We start from the raw sequence: 15797 nt of genomic DNA, 5'->3' as shown, positions 1-15797 counted from the left end.
TTCATATTTATCCTGGGCGAGAATAAAGCCAATAATATGTTCCAATCATATGGCAATCCATGGCCTCTCATAGGTTTACCAGTTCATGCAACATAAAAGTAGTAAATTGGTAATCTTGCCCTGTGACATAGAATATAAGTAGAAAACCTTTCCTACCCATGTACTACATTTACTCAGACTGATCATACCAGTGCTTCCCAGCCTCTTTCAGTTCGCAACCCACTTTTATTGCCATTTTTTCTGTGCGATCCACTATGAGATGTCAATATATGAGAAAAAAAACAAAGTAACCATTCCCATGCAATATACTATTGATGCGAAACTTTATATTGCCTATTGAATATTATTAGATCAAGTCTAATAACGACACATAATTCTAATTGTTACATAATGATAATGCCACAATTTCCCGATCTAATCGAAAACTATGTGTAACATATGAAATATTTCGAGACCCACCTTGAATAGCTGCAACCCACTGGTTGGGAAGCTGGGAACCCACTGGTTGGATTATTCTACTTTCTTACTTGCTATTAGACTCGACTCCGAATACACAACCTGCCAGCTAAACTGCAAATCCTATAAAGTCAAACCAGACTCACCACTGCCAGTGATATGCCATTTCATAATGGCTGAGTAGATTCTCTCCAGACTTTCTGTTCCAGGGAAGTTGACAGCAAACACACAGAAATGTCTCTGAATGATAACAAATGGAATGTTTATATATTATTTGCCATATTAAAGTTGATATGTGTAATCCGATGGCCTTCTTGCAAGCTATATATATCTGTGGGGAAGGTTTCAGAATAAATATGTGCACTGGTTCCAATGGTGTATCTAGGACAGTCAGTGGCAACTGTGGCTCCGGCCCAATTGTGGGCTGCTCAGCATTTTCTAGTCTGCCTCCAATAAATTTCAATTATAGGCAGTGATACACAAAAAAGTTTTATATATTCAACAATACATATATATTTTTTGCCAAATGCTTTTTGTTCACATAATAAATGATCATTCATTTCAGATATAGTACCGACATTGTAACTATTCTGGTCTGTTCATTCTTAGGTATTCAGTTATTTTAGGGCGTCATTAAAATTACGCAAGCTAATGGCATGTACGGCTAAGTTAGGTTGTTCAATCTTTGCCCCGCCACGTGTACCAGTACATTTGCACTAGTTTTAATTACTAATTCCCCTAGCAAAAATTTGCCGAGTCTAAATAGCCTGTCACCAACATAATCGTTGTTGGGCCTTAAAACCTTCTCCCTATTACTATTTAGGCCTCAAGTATCTTTATCCTTTCAGTCACTTGATTCTACTAACCTGCAGCCTTGGATTAACAGTAAAACTCCCAGCAGTTGGATTCATGCAAGCAATATACTGAGTGTTGTGAATTTTTTTCAATGATAGTTTCGAACGATCGTACCTGATGAAAAATACAGAAACTTATGATGTAGGAATGAATAAGATGGAAGATGACTTTGTTTCTTGACAGAGGAATTAGTCACATGGTGAACCCAGAGCTGTGGAGGCATGAGTCAGAGTCTGATGCATTTTCACTTGAGTTGGGGATACTAAGCAAAATTACCAATCCATACGAAGCGTTACAAGTAAATTTTAACAGTCTATTAAAGAAGACTTGCATATGCCACCAAGTGTTTGTCAAAATTCAATTTTCTCAGAAGTCGTAGTCAAAGTACAAGGTCAACTTCTTTTTAACACTAATTTGGATTGTAAATTTTCTCAGGTGAACCACAGAATCTATAATCTGCTGGGTGGTGTCAAAAATGCATTTGCACCTTGCACTGGAGTATGTTTTAGAAAACTAGAAAAGTAAACACCAAGCACTTCTGCCGCTTTTCAGGATTTGATTTGAAATTATTCACCCTTTTCCAAATTCAGATATTTCCTATTATTATATAAAAATCAAGTAAACAATCAAGACATGAAAAAGTGCAAAAAAACATCATTGAGACATTGAGCTATAGCATTGATGAGGGATCTCGAAACACTCAGTGGATCAACCAATAAGAGACTGAATTTCATCAGCCAATATAATCCATGCATATTTCGCAATGAAGTGGTCAACTATTTCATACCTATCCTGGACTGTAAAGCAGGCGGCAGGCAGCAGTTTGCCTCCTGAATAAGTCAGTTTATATGAAATACTAATTGTAATTTTTTTAAACAAAATTAGTTAAATTTCTACTCTAATTACTACATACCAATGTCCATAATCCAGATGTTGTCGCACAAGAGTGTGGGGACCGACAGTACCATATTCGTCAACTTTCGGCATATTCAAATCATCGAGAAAATATACGAGACGTTTTGAACCAACAGGACCAAAGTTATGGCCTGCTTTCTTTTCCAAAGGTTTTTCCAGCATCCCTGTGAGAAGTTATTTCATAAAAAATTAAATATTGAATTTTCAATAATAAATTATACAAACATTTCATGTTGATCTTGATAACTAATCATATAATCTACAAATTCAATAATAATTTGGTGTTTTTATACTGGTATTATTGTTAACAATAATCAACTAAAGATCGATTATGATGGTAATATCAAGTAACGTTTTTTTACCCAGTGAAACTCAATCGTGAAAAAGATAACTTTGTAACATCTGAATGACAATATCAGGCATTTAAGTTTTGGAACGATTGTTATTGATGGTGAATAGGAATTTTTCGAACTATTCAACTAACATCGCCTACTTGCGATAGATAATTATTTCAGATCAAATGAAATTTCTATAAGAACACTGGATTTGTTGGGGAATTCCCCACTCCACCAACTAAATATATATATAATTGCCAAAGATGTCAAAGATATATAATTATAAGAGAGCTATGCTCAAATATATGGGCACGTAGCACCACCCAATAGCAATAATTTTGATGACGTCATAGCGAAAAAAAAAGTAATAGCCTTCTGGAGAAAAATTTTATCTTTAACCACTGAAAATTTCAAAGCAATTGGTCCAGTATATGAAGAGAAAAGCGATTTTTTAATGATAATGACGAAAGAAAATAACAATAACAACAAAATTTTGAAACGATTGTTATGGCCACTAAACGTGTCCAATAACGTGAGAGCTAAATTCAGTAACATGAAAGACAAATGTTGAAAGGAATGCACTTCTATTGAAGTAACCTAACCCAGTGTTTTTCAGCCTATGGGTTGCGACTCGCTTTTTCTCACTTTATAGTAATTTCTGGGGTTATAATTGTTATATAAATTTGATTGTTTTATATTATTCATTTAGTTTTGGTCATAAAAGTACTACACGTTTAGTCTTGGGCATAATCTTGGGTCGCGAAATTTTACAAAATCTTCTTCATTTTAAATTTGAGTCGCTTAAAAAAAGTTTGGGAACAACTGACCTGACCAGCAGTCCAGCACTATGGATTTCCAATATGTAACCAGTGTATGTCAAAGTATTGTTATTATTCGGTACTCCTGTGTATGTGAACCAAAATGGCGGACACTGGAACGTAGTATGTGTACCAGGTTAGGGTGAGGCCATAATTTCAAGTACAAATATTACGGAAGTCAATTGGCTAGTCACGGAACTTGTTATAAAACTGAAATAAGGAAAATTGGAATAAAGTTATGGTTTAACCTGGTACACATACTTCGTTTCGGTGTCAGCCATCTTGGTTCACATACTTCGGGAGTACCTATTATTCTTACCTTGCAACATAGCAGCAGTTGTATAATAATTGAAAGGCACACTCGAAACATTGCATTCATTCTCCAATCCTTTTATAGCTCCAGTTGCCAGTAATGATTTGCCTGTACCAGCAGGTCCCACCAACATTACTGGTCTTTCATGTGCCAGCAGAAGATCAACCAAAGATCGGATTCGAGTTGTCTCAGCAGTCGGAACAAGAACAGACTGAAAAAATAAACAAAATAGTCCAAGGTAATGGAAGCCGCTTGCCAATAGTAATTCACAGATGGCACATTGCGCTAAGAAAAGCGTTACACGCATCTCATTGAAAGCCTTGTGCAGGAGACACGGATGCATAGAAAATGGTAATGTGAATAAAGATCAAAATAGGTAAGAAATTTCATATTTATCCCAGGTGAAAGGAAATGTGATAGGACGGTGAACCACGAGCTCTCGTCTGCTCACTATTCCATCACAGGTATGGGAATAGATAGCCAGTAGTTTGAGATGCAAGGACTGGAGGAATTCATAAATGACGAGCAGTTATGTGGGGGGTCCGGCAATCCCACTTATACATAATTATCCTTCATTGGATTCAAACTTGTGAACCCACGCAGGGTAACCACAGGTGTGGTGGTAAACGTATTTCTAACTCTTAGCAAGATGCGCCAAGCTCCCAGAAAAAACAACAGACCTGCTAACCGAAGGTCAAATGCAACTTCTTTTACGCAATCTTTGCCTCCTAACCTTGGAACTGGAAATTAAGCCTCTTAACCGGCTCAAAACCCGAAAAAATAAATAAAATTTTCACAGCGATGACGATGCCTGTGCCAGAGTGTCTTGTCCTGATAGGAACTTCCTTAGGTGTCCGTCAGCCCCTTCCAATCATATTTTATGATTATTGTTTGTTTGCTTAATCTTACTGCAATATGTACTCAATGGAATATTCAGAAAAAAATTATTATCTATCTATTGCCATTTTCCATATGTATAAAAAATCTTGACAGCTTACTTTTTTTCCACGAATAATAATGAAATCACTTACAATTCTGCATGTATCACAATTTATTTTTTTGTAAATAATAATTGCACAAACCTGTAAAGGAAGGTCAGGAGTCATCTCAAAAACAGGAACTCTATCTTTCCATTGCACAAACTTCCTGGTTTTGGGGTCAATACAGAAATCAAACACAGTTCCTGAAGCAGGGAATTTGATTTGCTTGAATTCTTTCACCCACCATCTGCTGAATTCAAGTCTGTGGTCGATGAGCTGAAAGATTCAAACGTGCAAAACTGAAAAGTTAAGTAGGGATGGTTATATGGTCGCAATTTCCATTTGAATAGCCACCTCCTCAGTGGGTTTAATAGCCAGCTATATGGACAGCAGATTGGATAATTTGTAGACTTTCAAAGAAAGTCAAACAGCAATATAGGAAGCAATAGATATAACTTTTTGATATCTTCATCAATTTTATACATAGAATCAATCTCGATGGGCAAGAAGACTAGCTTACAACCAAATCGGGTATTGCCTGACATTCGTTTTTTTTGTAGAATCGCATCTCGCAAAGTAGTTCCTACATGAACCGACGTCATTGTTTTTGGCAAACGCAAGATACAAATTTCGAAGTTCCAGAAATTGAGTACATTAGGTTTCAAAATAACTTCTCACCTGATCATGGAGTAATGCTCCACCGAAAGCCCAAACAGCAGCAAATACAAAGTAGAGTTCATAAAGATCTCGATGAGAATCAGGTGGTACTGTCTCTGGGGTAACAAGACATTCGAGAAGATAGCAAAGGGTCTGTAAAATGAACAAATAATGAGTCGAAGTTTATTTTGGCTTCATAATTATGACATACAATAAATTCATAAAAAAACGGAAAGAAATCAAAACATTAAGCAAAGTTTAAAACAGTATAAAAATTGGAGGAAAAAGTATTGCCAAAAAGTGGTACGTGTTTAGTCACATAAAATACAATAATAATTCATTAACACTATAAACACTGCAGAAATATGAAACAATAAAAAATGTCTGTGTATCTGAAGTGTTTTGATTGGACCTCCAACCCTTTTTCTATTCAGTGACATTTTTCAAGGTTTCAAGGTTTATTTTTGCAAATCAGCAAACTGCATAATGATAAATAATTAGAATTGTGCGGGAAAACAAATATGGATTTATAGCAGTGACACCCAAGTTAATGAAGTCCTAATATTAGGTATATTTCGAAAAACTAACCAATGAATCCAAAATAAATTTACATACCTGAACCATAGTGTTGTCTGGAATTGGTGTAACAGTTTTGAAAGTCGTTCTGATTGCATCAAGGCAAGTAGGGACATATTTGTCAAACAGGATTGTTAAGTTTGCTCGTTCAGACTGAATCTTTCTGGTGTCAATCCAGCTCAAGACAGGCCTGTTATATAAAATATTGATTTAGTGGAAGCAATTCAGATTTTTTACCAAGTAGGTTGGTTAAATTGTTTTGGTTTCAAGTATGAAGCATTCTGAAACATAGTCAAAACATAGCCAACCAGTCAAAAACAATTGAATACAATTATGGAAAAAATTTAAAAACACAGTTTACAAAGCTAATTGACACCCAAGGTTATAATATTTGATAAAAATTTCTATACTTTTATGGTAATTTTGGTATTAATGTCAGTGGAACACACGCAAAAATCGTAGTGCATAAATTAATGATCTATAGATCAAACTTCCAGACAATATTACACAATTTTTTTTGCTTGATATTATCTTCAAACTTACGGATTCCATCCCAAATCTTGAGGATTGACATACAAGATACCGGCCCTGGATACAGTAGCAGGTGTGGCAGATCGTAAATGATAAATTTCAAACAACAATCTCATTGAGTCTGTCAATGGTATACGCTCATTGCTTGCCAAGGTGAGCACCTGTAGTTTAAGATGTTGACAATAATTTTTTTCAGTATTTATGAAGGACCTAAGTATAGAGATTTGACAATTTAATCAATATTTCACTCAGATCACAAGACTGCTTGATTACATGGTGAACCACAGCCCTATATTTGGTCACCGGTCCATGATTGGGCATTATTGAGGATATTATTTTTAATTTTAGGGATAAAATTTTTACAATCATTATTTTATTTAATCATAAAGACGACTAGATAATATGGTGAACCAATGCCTGTCGTCTGCTCACCAGTCCATATCGGTTATGGGAATAGTTAACTAAACAAGTATTTGTTTCTTAATCATGGACTTGATGGTGAAGGAAGCGTAACCACTAAGCAGTTTTGTGGAGCACCCTTCAATTGCGAGGAGTCCAGCAATCCTTTCGCACATACCTATTCTGCAAAGGATTTAAACCTACCAACCAGAATGGGGTGATAAGTGAAACAAGCACCCTAATTAGTTATTTAGTTCACAAAACACATCAAATTTACGGAGTTCAATTAAGGTTATTACCTTGTTGTCATCCATGACAGTATTCAGAGACTCAATCCACATAGGATCAATGTCACCATCCAATACTATCCACTTGGGGGAGTCATTAGTCAGATTAGACTGGTCTCGCATGATGGATGAGAAAAGACCTAAAAATATGGGAATGTGATATATGATGTATAATCTATGATAATGATAATTTATCGAACGTAGTATGCGTACCCGGTTTGGGTTACGCCATAATTTTATTCCAATTTTCCTTATTTCAGTTCTATTATGAGTTCAGGGACTAGCCAAGTGACTCTCGTAGTATTTGTACCTGGAATTATGGCCTAACCCTAACCTGGTACACATACTATGTTCTGGTGTCTGCCATCTTGGATCGCATACTACAGGAGTACCCAATAAATTATCATCACAGCAAACTTATTTTAAATCTAACAAAATATTGAAAGAGTGAGATATAAAATAAAACCTACCATCTTTCCACTCTCTTGTAGATGGATGGATGAACCCAAACAACTCATTAGTTGTCAAAGCTTTTGGGTTCAGATCATGCCAGACAGGATTCGAACTCAAGACCTTGTGAGTAGCATGCAAAGTCTTCAATACGCTGGATTTTCCAGATCCAGCTCCACCAATAACAAATACAGAATGACGAACTTGGAGAAGTTCTTCCAATTGAACGACCTAAAATGAATGATAAAATATAATCAGAAGCATCTAAAACATTGAAATATGTTATTAATAAGAATTTCATATTTTACTCAGGGGAGGAAAAATTCAATAGAACAGCCCAATATTAAGTCAAGACAAAACTTTCCGTACAATTTCATGTCCAGATCAGACGTTGTGATAATTACGTAGACTGGTAGTTGGACAAGTAGCCATGGTTCGCCATATGAATAAGCCGTCTTTTTGCCTTTCCCCTAATATTATGAAAATCTTAATTGTTCTATTGTATATATTTTCATGATGGACTAAACTAACTAATAGACTGGTTATGTAGACGGCAAGGGGTCAAGCGATGTTCTTGCAGATATTTATCTTCCATAGAATTCAAACTTGCAAATCTACAACAGTGTTTGTATAGATCGGCAAGAATTGACAAACGAGTAGCAAAATTGAATTTGGTCTAGTACAGAGGTGACGAACCTGCGGCCCGCCAAAGAATTTTGTGCGGCCCGCGAAGCTTTCAGACGATTCAGTGTATGTTTGACTTGAAGTCATAAACCTTCAGAGACTGTACATATAAAATGGGAGCACCAGTATTACCTATATTACTGACAACGACACCTTGTTTTGTTGGATCAACAATGTATCAAAATAACCAATGTCTTAGTCTAGTTACGTTGGCTTATCGACAAACGCATAGGGAGTATGGGAGGAGGGGTAACCTCACTTTGCGAAAATCTAATGTTTCGGCGCACGATACATGGTGGCATCTGGAAGTGATAAAAAGTTTATAACTTCAGCTTAATGATTAAAATAATGGGAGATCTTGAATAAATGCCTACATTTTAAAAATCAGTTAATTGTAACAGGATGGATTCGTTTATATAACTTCTGTATCCGGAGGCGAAATACGGCTCTTTTGTACGAAGCCATCACCCCTAATGTGAAATTTGTTGACGACAAATCTGAGTCTATTTAAAATGTTTTGTTTTATATTAATTCAATCGTGTGTTAATGTAACCTGCGGTTGCGTCGACAAAATATAAACATTACTATGAAATATCACGACCATATACAAAGTGTTTCATACAGCCCGATTATATTTAGTTTTGATTCGTATTTTTGCGTTGCTGGGAATTATAAGAATTTGATGTGTTCTTGCAACACTGACTCCGCTTTATCATAATACTACCACCCAAGATTATTTTCGAGATATCAACGTTAGAAAAATCCCTAGATCTGCGATAAATTATTAAACTCTATAATTTACTGGTATATACAATATAAATTTATTGTACAGTGATACCTCGGTAGTCGACAAAAACATTCGAGTCAAAAATGCTTCGTTTTTCGAACGGAAATTCGGATCTCCAACAGCCGAGCGGAGCGCGCGGCCGAGTGAGATGACAGGTCAAGACTGACAGACAAAAATCTTGGTATGCAGTTTAGAGATTCCAAATCGTCATTTCGTCCTAATATAAAGCGCTTAGTAAAGCAAAAAACTTTTTGAAAATTTTACTAAGCAAAACCTGACTTGAATGTTCTATTTTTATTTTATACTGCAATATATCATTAGATAACTTCATCTTTATAGATGCTGTTGTTCGTTTTTGTTGATGAAAATTAATAGGCATCATACTATATATGACTAAAAAGTTGTGCGGCCCGCTTACTCAGCGGTGACTGATAAAATGGCCCGCGAGAGCAAATGGGTTCGTCAACCCTGGTCTAGTAGGACGTGATCTACAAAAGGTACAAAACGGTATATGGTAGTTCAAATAGACAATGTTAGCATTATTTCTCTGTTATTATTGTCCAATAGTTATCTTGCCGTTCATAAGGGTTTCTTGAGTTAAAACCCACGTACTTCATAAAATATTAGCCCTGTGTGTACCTATGGCTGTTCTGAGGACTCATTTAGCATGAAGGAGAGAGAGATCTTGTAGCATATCTTAAACCACTCACCTTCAAAACAAAACTTTCTTCTGGCTGTAATTTTAAGGATAGAATCGATTTTCTGATTTTCTTTTCAAAACCATGGTCACGTTTCCTTGGCACATCAAGAGATGGGAATAGATCACCTGTGAAAGTTATGTATGAAAATGAGATAATAAAATGTGTGTATGCTCATGGCCTAGGGGTTAAAGCATTGAACCTATGTTGGTATTGTAAGCAGGGGCATATCTAGAAATTTTCAAAGGGAGGGGGTTGGATTCTAAAATTTTGAATTGCCAAGTTGGACTGTAACAGCGAGTGGGTCCGGTGACCAAATAACGTGGATCTTCAAGAGTCTTTAGGGTCTAAAATCAGTAATCAGTAGTTTATTTTCTCACCATACTAAACGCACACTTGATATACAAATTGCAATAAATAAATAAAAGGCATTTCAGGGTGAGGGGAGCCGCGAGAAACCAAATTTGGTTATCGAGCAGCGGCACCCATAAACAAGTCTAACAAGGAAATAATAACAAAAAAAAGTCGAACTGTGTATACAGTATCATATATACGTTAATTTGAAAATAAATATAAATACGTCAAGGCATTCCAACCAGGTATGCCCAGTAATCTCGCGTTTCAACAACAACAAAACAAGAAACGACTCTGTGCACCAATAATCTAAGTAGCCATGACGATAGCTGCGTTGAGGTAAAGTCACAATGGTACCATTGTGAGGTGACTGTGGTCGTATGTAGAACATTGTATGGTGCAGAAGTGTATGGTGCAAAAAGCGTTTCAAGCTGCAAAAAATTGCTATGTATGACACAAAAAAGTGACTTTTTGTTACATTTCAAAAGAAGAGTTCCGACCCCATCTCCCCTGGCTATGCCCATGATTGCAGATTACACACATCCTGGGTTAAAAATCCATACCCACCACCACTAGTATGTAATAAATTTGGAAGTCAAATGAAGCCGAATGAATAAATTTTGAATATTGGTTTGGATCCAAAACAGTGGCGCTGTATCTGTCAATGACTGATCGTACAAAGCCTTGTGGAATACAGGCATAGGATTGTTGTATAAAAATATTTCATGAAATCTTTTAACTTCAATTAAAAAAATAAATGATTACCAATTAATCCCATGAAGATGGGAACATCTTCAGTGACAATCTTTGGAAGATTGAAATCTCTCAAAGCTCTCATCAGGACCTGATCTTCCGGTCGTTGTTTATCTGCTCTTCGTAATGATCCAGCAACAACCAACACACTCTTCACTGCTCTGAGACCCCAATCATAATGGTTCTGAATTCAGGAAGGTATGATTCATATAATTTGATATAGTGGTTCCCAGCCGCTGGGACCAGGGTGGTCCAAACCCAGGCCTGCGGGCCACATGTGGCCCGCCGCTTCAATATCTGTGGCCCGTGACGCATTGGGGGAGGGTAAAAAAATTGTTTTGGTGTTGTTTCGTCATAAAAATAAGTTTTCTGTGAGTCAGTTTTTTGGTGTTTTTTTGCATGTTTCAGCTTGATAAATAACAAATAATGAAAAGCGTTTGTTTTGTATTGCACAATAAGAAAATAATAGTGTGGCCCGCGAGGCCGACAACCTTGGACCACCCTGTTCTGGACATTTATTAAATATACTTTTAGACTAACATTCCTATGTTAACATTCCTATGTTCTTAAATTAGGTGTTCGACAAACGGACTATTACATTTTACCAACAAATATAGTCGTTCTCCCCAGTCTATACCGAAAAAACTTTGTTGAGGTTGTTGTATATTCATATTATTGAAGCAAAGCTTGTTTTTTCTGGTTCACGAAAAATAAATAAATCTATCTCTCTCTTAAATAATCGCATTGTTCGAATGTAATATAAAAAATAAAAATATATAAAATTAAATTTTTGAAAACCATTTCTCTGCATTCAACATAAATAAAAGTTGGGTACTCCTGTAGTGTATATACCAGGTTAGGGTTAGGTCATAATTTTATTCCGATTTTCCTTATTTTAGTTCTATTACAAGTTCGGGGACTGTCTGTGTTAGCCAAGGAAATATAGGCTTCAGTCCCTCTACACAACTTGATATAAAGTAGACAGAGAAAATAGTTACCTCCATATAGGTACACACACTTCTGGAGCATCAAAAGTTGAATAAACTTACTTGTTTCGAGCAAAGTTCTTTGCATAGATCATACAGTGTGATGAATTTTCTTGCCAAGATTTTAGCTTCAGTGAAACCTTCAGCAACAAGATTGATTTCACAGATTTGTGCAATGTCAGGCACAACCATGGCACAGGGTCTGCAAATATGATGTTTTATCAATTAATATAATTAAATTGATATTTGTTAAACCAAACTTCCCCATGAATCTTCAGAGAAATGTTCGACTATTTTTTTATTGATATTTGCCAAAATGACGCTTTGTTGAGTTACCTGCCTAAATGGTTTTGGCCCAGGGTCTGCAAATATGGTGTTTTATCAATTAATTAAAAGGCAATAAAGTGAATTGATATTTGTTAAACTAAATTTTTGCTATGTGCCTTCTGGGAAGCTATTAGACACAAAGGGGCCATGTGAATCGTTTGGTAAAATTGTTGTTGTTATTCTTGCTATTCTTGTTATTGGCGGGGCAACTTTATTGGTGAATAAAATCGCTATTCTACATAACTAATGAACCAACAAATTTTAATTTTTCACTTTGATATGGAGATAGTTTCCAGGAGGCTATCAATTTTATTTCTATTTCAAATTTCTTTTGAGTCCTATCAGATCCAATATTTCGCCTAACATTTCGCTGTTTTATGTTAAATTTTTGGAAACATTATTTTTATTCAATCAAGTCGTATCATCATAACTGTCAATAGTTTTGATTTTGCAAACACCGTGCTGAGCTACATTTCTCTGTTAGTTGCATTCCCTATGGCATTACTGACTAAATAATCAGCCTATTTGCATAAAACATTCCAAGAAATTTAAGTTTTGGATATCTTTATAGTTTGGTGCAAATCCGTTCAAGAACGAACTGCCACTATTTTAAACAGCACTACCTGAATAAAGCCTTCAAATTTTCTGGCAATTCAGTTCTTCCTGCGTATCCAGGATTCATTGTGATGAAGATCCCAACACTTGGACAGAGTTTGATTTCATCACCAAGGAACAAGAAATGAGTTTTCTTGGCTTTCAGAGAATCTTGGATCATTTTTACCTGAAAATACACAGTAAATTCATTTCAAAAGTCCTGTTGAACTGATTATTTTTGTTTTTTATACGACGCTTTATGATCAAAGGTCCGATAGAAAGAAACATTGATATCTAACCAGGATAGGATATACATATTTATCCCAGGAGAGAGGAAAACAATTAGTCAGCTTAACCATATGGCGAACCATGGCCCCTCGTCCGGTTACCATTTCATGTCGGGTACGGGATTAGTTAGTTATTTGTTTTCGAAAGCAATATATAAAGACAATATATACCGATATATAAAGAGCTATTCTTTTCGAAAAACAGTTCATCACTCTCACTGCTGGGTATTTCACTGCAAGACTCTTGAATCATGTTGGATAGCATATTGCCCTAGATCAGGGATGCCCAAGGTTTTTGTACTAGGGGCCAGAAATTTTGCCCACCTAAACTGGCGGGTCATGTGAGTGTGACGCAGAAAGTTACATTTATGAACAATATTCACAGTGTTACAAAAGCAAAATTTGACAAAAATAAGTCTCGTGCCAAAATTAAATTTAATTGCAATCTCAACAAATTTATTTAGCTATCTTTTAGATAAAACACCAAAATTTGGTTTTAGTTTGGTTGTAGCATCATCAGGCGGGCCAGATTGAATTACCCAACGGGCCGGATTTGGCCCCCGGGTCGTTGCCCATGTCAGCTCTAGATGATTTCGGGAGTATGCCTAGCCTCCACCACCAGTTAGCCTTTGTAGATCGGCAGTTTCGAATCCAGTGGGGAATATAATTATGTGCTCGTGCGGATGGTTTCATAATGCTGGTCGGTTATATAAAAATCTCAAAATGTTTTACAACCTGAACAGCAACAACAGATAAAACTTCAATTGCAATTCTGTTGAATTCATCGAAACATCCCCACGATCCAGTTTGTGAAAGTCCTTTGTAAATATTACCGATTGATCGATAGTCCATTTGCTCAGAACAGTTGAAGACATAAACCTGAAAGAATATAGAATGTTTTTTTTTCGGTAACTATAATTATTTTGCAATCCACTAGAATTTTGAATGGTGTGCGACCAGCGAAACGAGTTTTTAATTTAGTTTAATCTGGTACGCACAAGTAATTCCAATCCTAGTGTGTTGCAAAGCTCATACCCGAGTCCGATTTAATATTTATTATGTTACAATGCCTTAACGTTACAACAGCTAGCTTGTGCAAAGCGAACAACGCGTGTCATAAGTTTTTGTGCCTATGATAAACCCAGGTATTTGCATCTGGCCCCCTTGTATCAAAGGTTGCACACCCCTGCACTAGATTGTAGCAAATTGAGGAACAAACTTGACTTTCCATATCCCTGTTGCCTGTCATAAGTTATGCTTTGAATGAATTTGTTAAGTGAATTTATACCTGAACACCCAGTGCTCTGCCAAGATCTTTTGTTGTCTCTGTTTTCCCAGTTCCAGCTGGTCCTGCAGGAGCTCCACTCATTGTCAGATGAAGAGATTGTGTCAATGTTATGTAGCATCTAAAATTGCATGTTCAATTGCATTATAATTTAAAAAAAAAAGTAATTTCAAATAAATAGGATGTAAATTTATCTCTTTGAAATGAATAAAAAGTAAATTGATGTTGTCGAATATTCCATGATTGACTGGGTCACTCAGAAGTCTTGCTGCGCTATAACTTTTATATATTTCAGTAATAAAAAGTGATTGTTATAAGTAGGTATGTATGTTTGAGAAAATTTCACGTTGGTCTTTGATGAAACCATTTCATGGCCATTTGATCAAAATTAAAGCAATACCTGTCAGTCAAAGGAGTAATTACAAGTCTAGGAGTGTTCCCCAGGTATTCATACTGATACTGGAACTGAGCATTACATATATTTGCATAGCAATGATCATCAGAATCATCCCATCTGTGTCGAAGTTGAGATAGCCAAGTGAATGCTTCAGATGAGGAAACTTTTTCTGTTATTAACCTTGAAACGACATCACGATTGTGGACATCGATGGTACACATAGTCATGATCTTTTGCCTGAACAGAAGAATAAAAGTAAATTCAGAAAACATAAATAATTAAACTATTTGACTCAACCGTCTTGCTGCACACTAATACAAACGTATTTCTGTAGCATTTTGTCTAACTGGGATCAGACTTCTTCAGACAAGTATTTTCAACTCCTCGTGTTGAAAAACTTTTACAAAGGCATAGAGCAAGGAAAGTTAGTTGGTCTCGAATAACCCCAACTGATAAATGATTGAATTTATATTTTAAATTCTGTAAATATGGTTGTGTTGTATTAAAAAATGAACCGTTATCTATGCTGCTGTTATGAGACAAGCAGCTGCATTGCCTACCTAATTTATTACACCCTAGGTGAGGTGGTGAGCAGGGAGTTTGAAATTTTAAACCTGCGGTGTAAACAAAGTTAGGTATATTACTTCAATATTGAACCAAACCAAAATACCTGTCTAAAGGAGAGAGTTGTCCAAGTAAATGATTAATCAAAGCATTGAGTTGAGTGACTTGTTTCTTGTTGTAATCTTTCATTGCATTCTCAAATCCTTCTTCAAGCTTTTCAAACGCAATTCCAACCTAGAAATGATTGAACAAAGTTTTTTTGACATTTGATTAATCAATATTATTTTAGGTTTACAGGTACTAAAACTTTAATTGCTAGCACATTAGTCTCATCATACCTTGCAGGATAAAAATTCAATCCAATAACCAACTATTACAGCCAAAGACAGATATGTGAATCTGATTGATGATAACATCGGTGAATTAATGTCAATTACTATACACTCATTCATACTTTTTATTCAGAGGAAAGCTGGTAAGATGGCTTAATCATGTGACAAACCACTACT

At 35.9% G+C, this 15797-nt stretch overlaps 1 protein-coding gene across 2 annotated transcripts in view; it reads right to left on the bottom strand.

Annotated features, from left to right (window-relative positions):
• The window catches only part of LOC120340470 (dynein beta chain, ciliary-like), a 139152-nt gene that overhangs the window by 86256 nt on the left and 37099 nt on the right, over positions 1-15797 (bottom strand). For both annotated transcript variants that reach the window (XM_078120272.1, XM_078120273.1), the window contains exons 37-54: positions 15395-15522; positions 14728-14961; positions 14331-14448; positions 13778-13921; positions 12785-12942; positions 11898-12036; positions 10861-11032; positions 9754-9869; positions 7593-7803; positions 7135-7262; positions 6449-6597; positions 5945-6095; positions 5351-5482; positions 4775-4948; positions 3699-3903; positions 2225-2390; positions 1323-1425; positions 603-696 (exon numbers count right to left, since the gene is read on the bottom strand). In XM_078120272.1, the coding sequence (XP_077976398.1) occupies positions 603-696; positions 1323-1425; positions 2225-2390; positions 3699-3903; positions 4775-4948; positions 5351-5482; positions 5945-6095; positions 6449-6597; positions 7135-7262; positions 7593-7803; positions 9754-9869; positions 10861-11032; positions 11898-12036; positions 12785-12942; positions 13778-13921; positions 14331-14448; positions 14728-14961; positions 15395-15522 (2722 nt within the window). The remainder of the gene's footprint in view (positions 1-602; positions 697-1322; positions 1426-2224; positions 2391-3698; positions 3904-4774; positions 4949-5350; positions 5483-5944; positions 6096-6448; positions 6598-7134; positions 7263-7592; positions 7804-9753; positions 9870-10860; positions 11033-11897; positions 12037-12784; positions 12943-13777; positions 13922-14330; positions 14449-14727; positions 14962-15394; positions 15523-15797) is intronic.

The sequence above is a fragment of the Styela clava genome, chromosome 14 (assembly GCF_964204865.1).
Source record: "Styela clava chromosome 14, kaStyClav1.hap1.2, whole genome shotgun sequence".
Taxonomy (NCBI): Eukaryota; Metazoa; Chordata; class Ascidiacea; order Stolidobranchia; family Styelidae; genus Styela; species Styela clava.
This window is presented reverse-complemented; position numbering and strand designations above follow the sequence as displayed.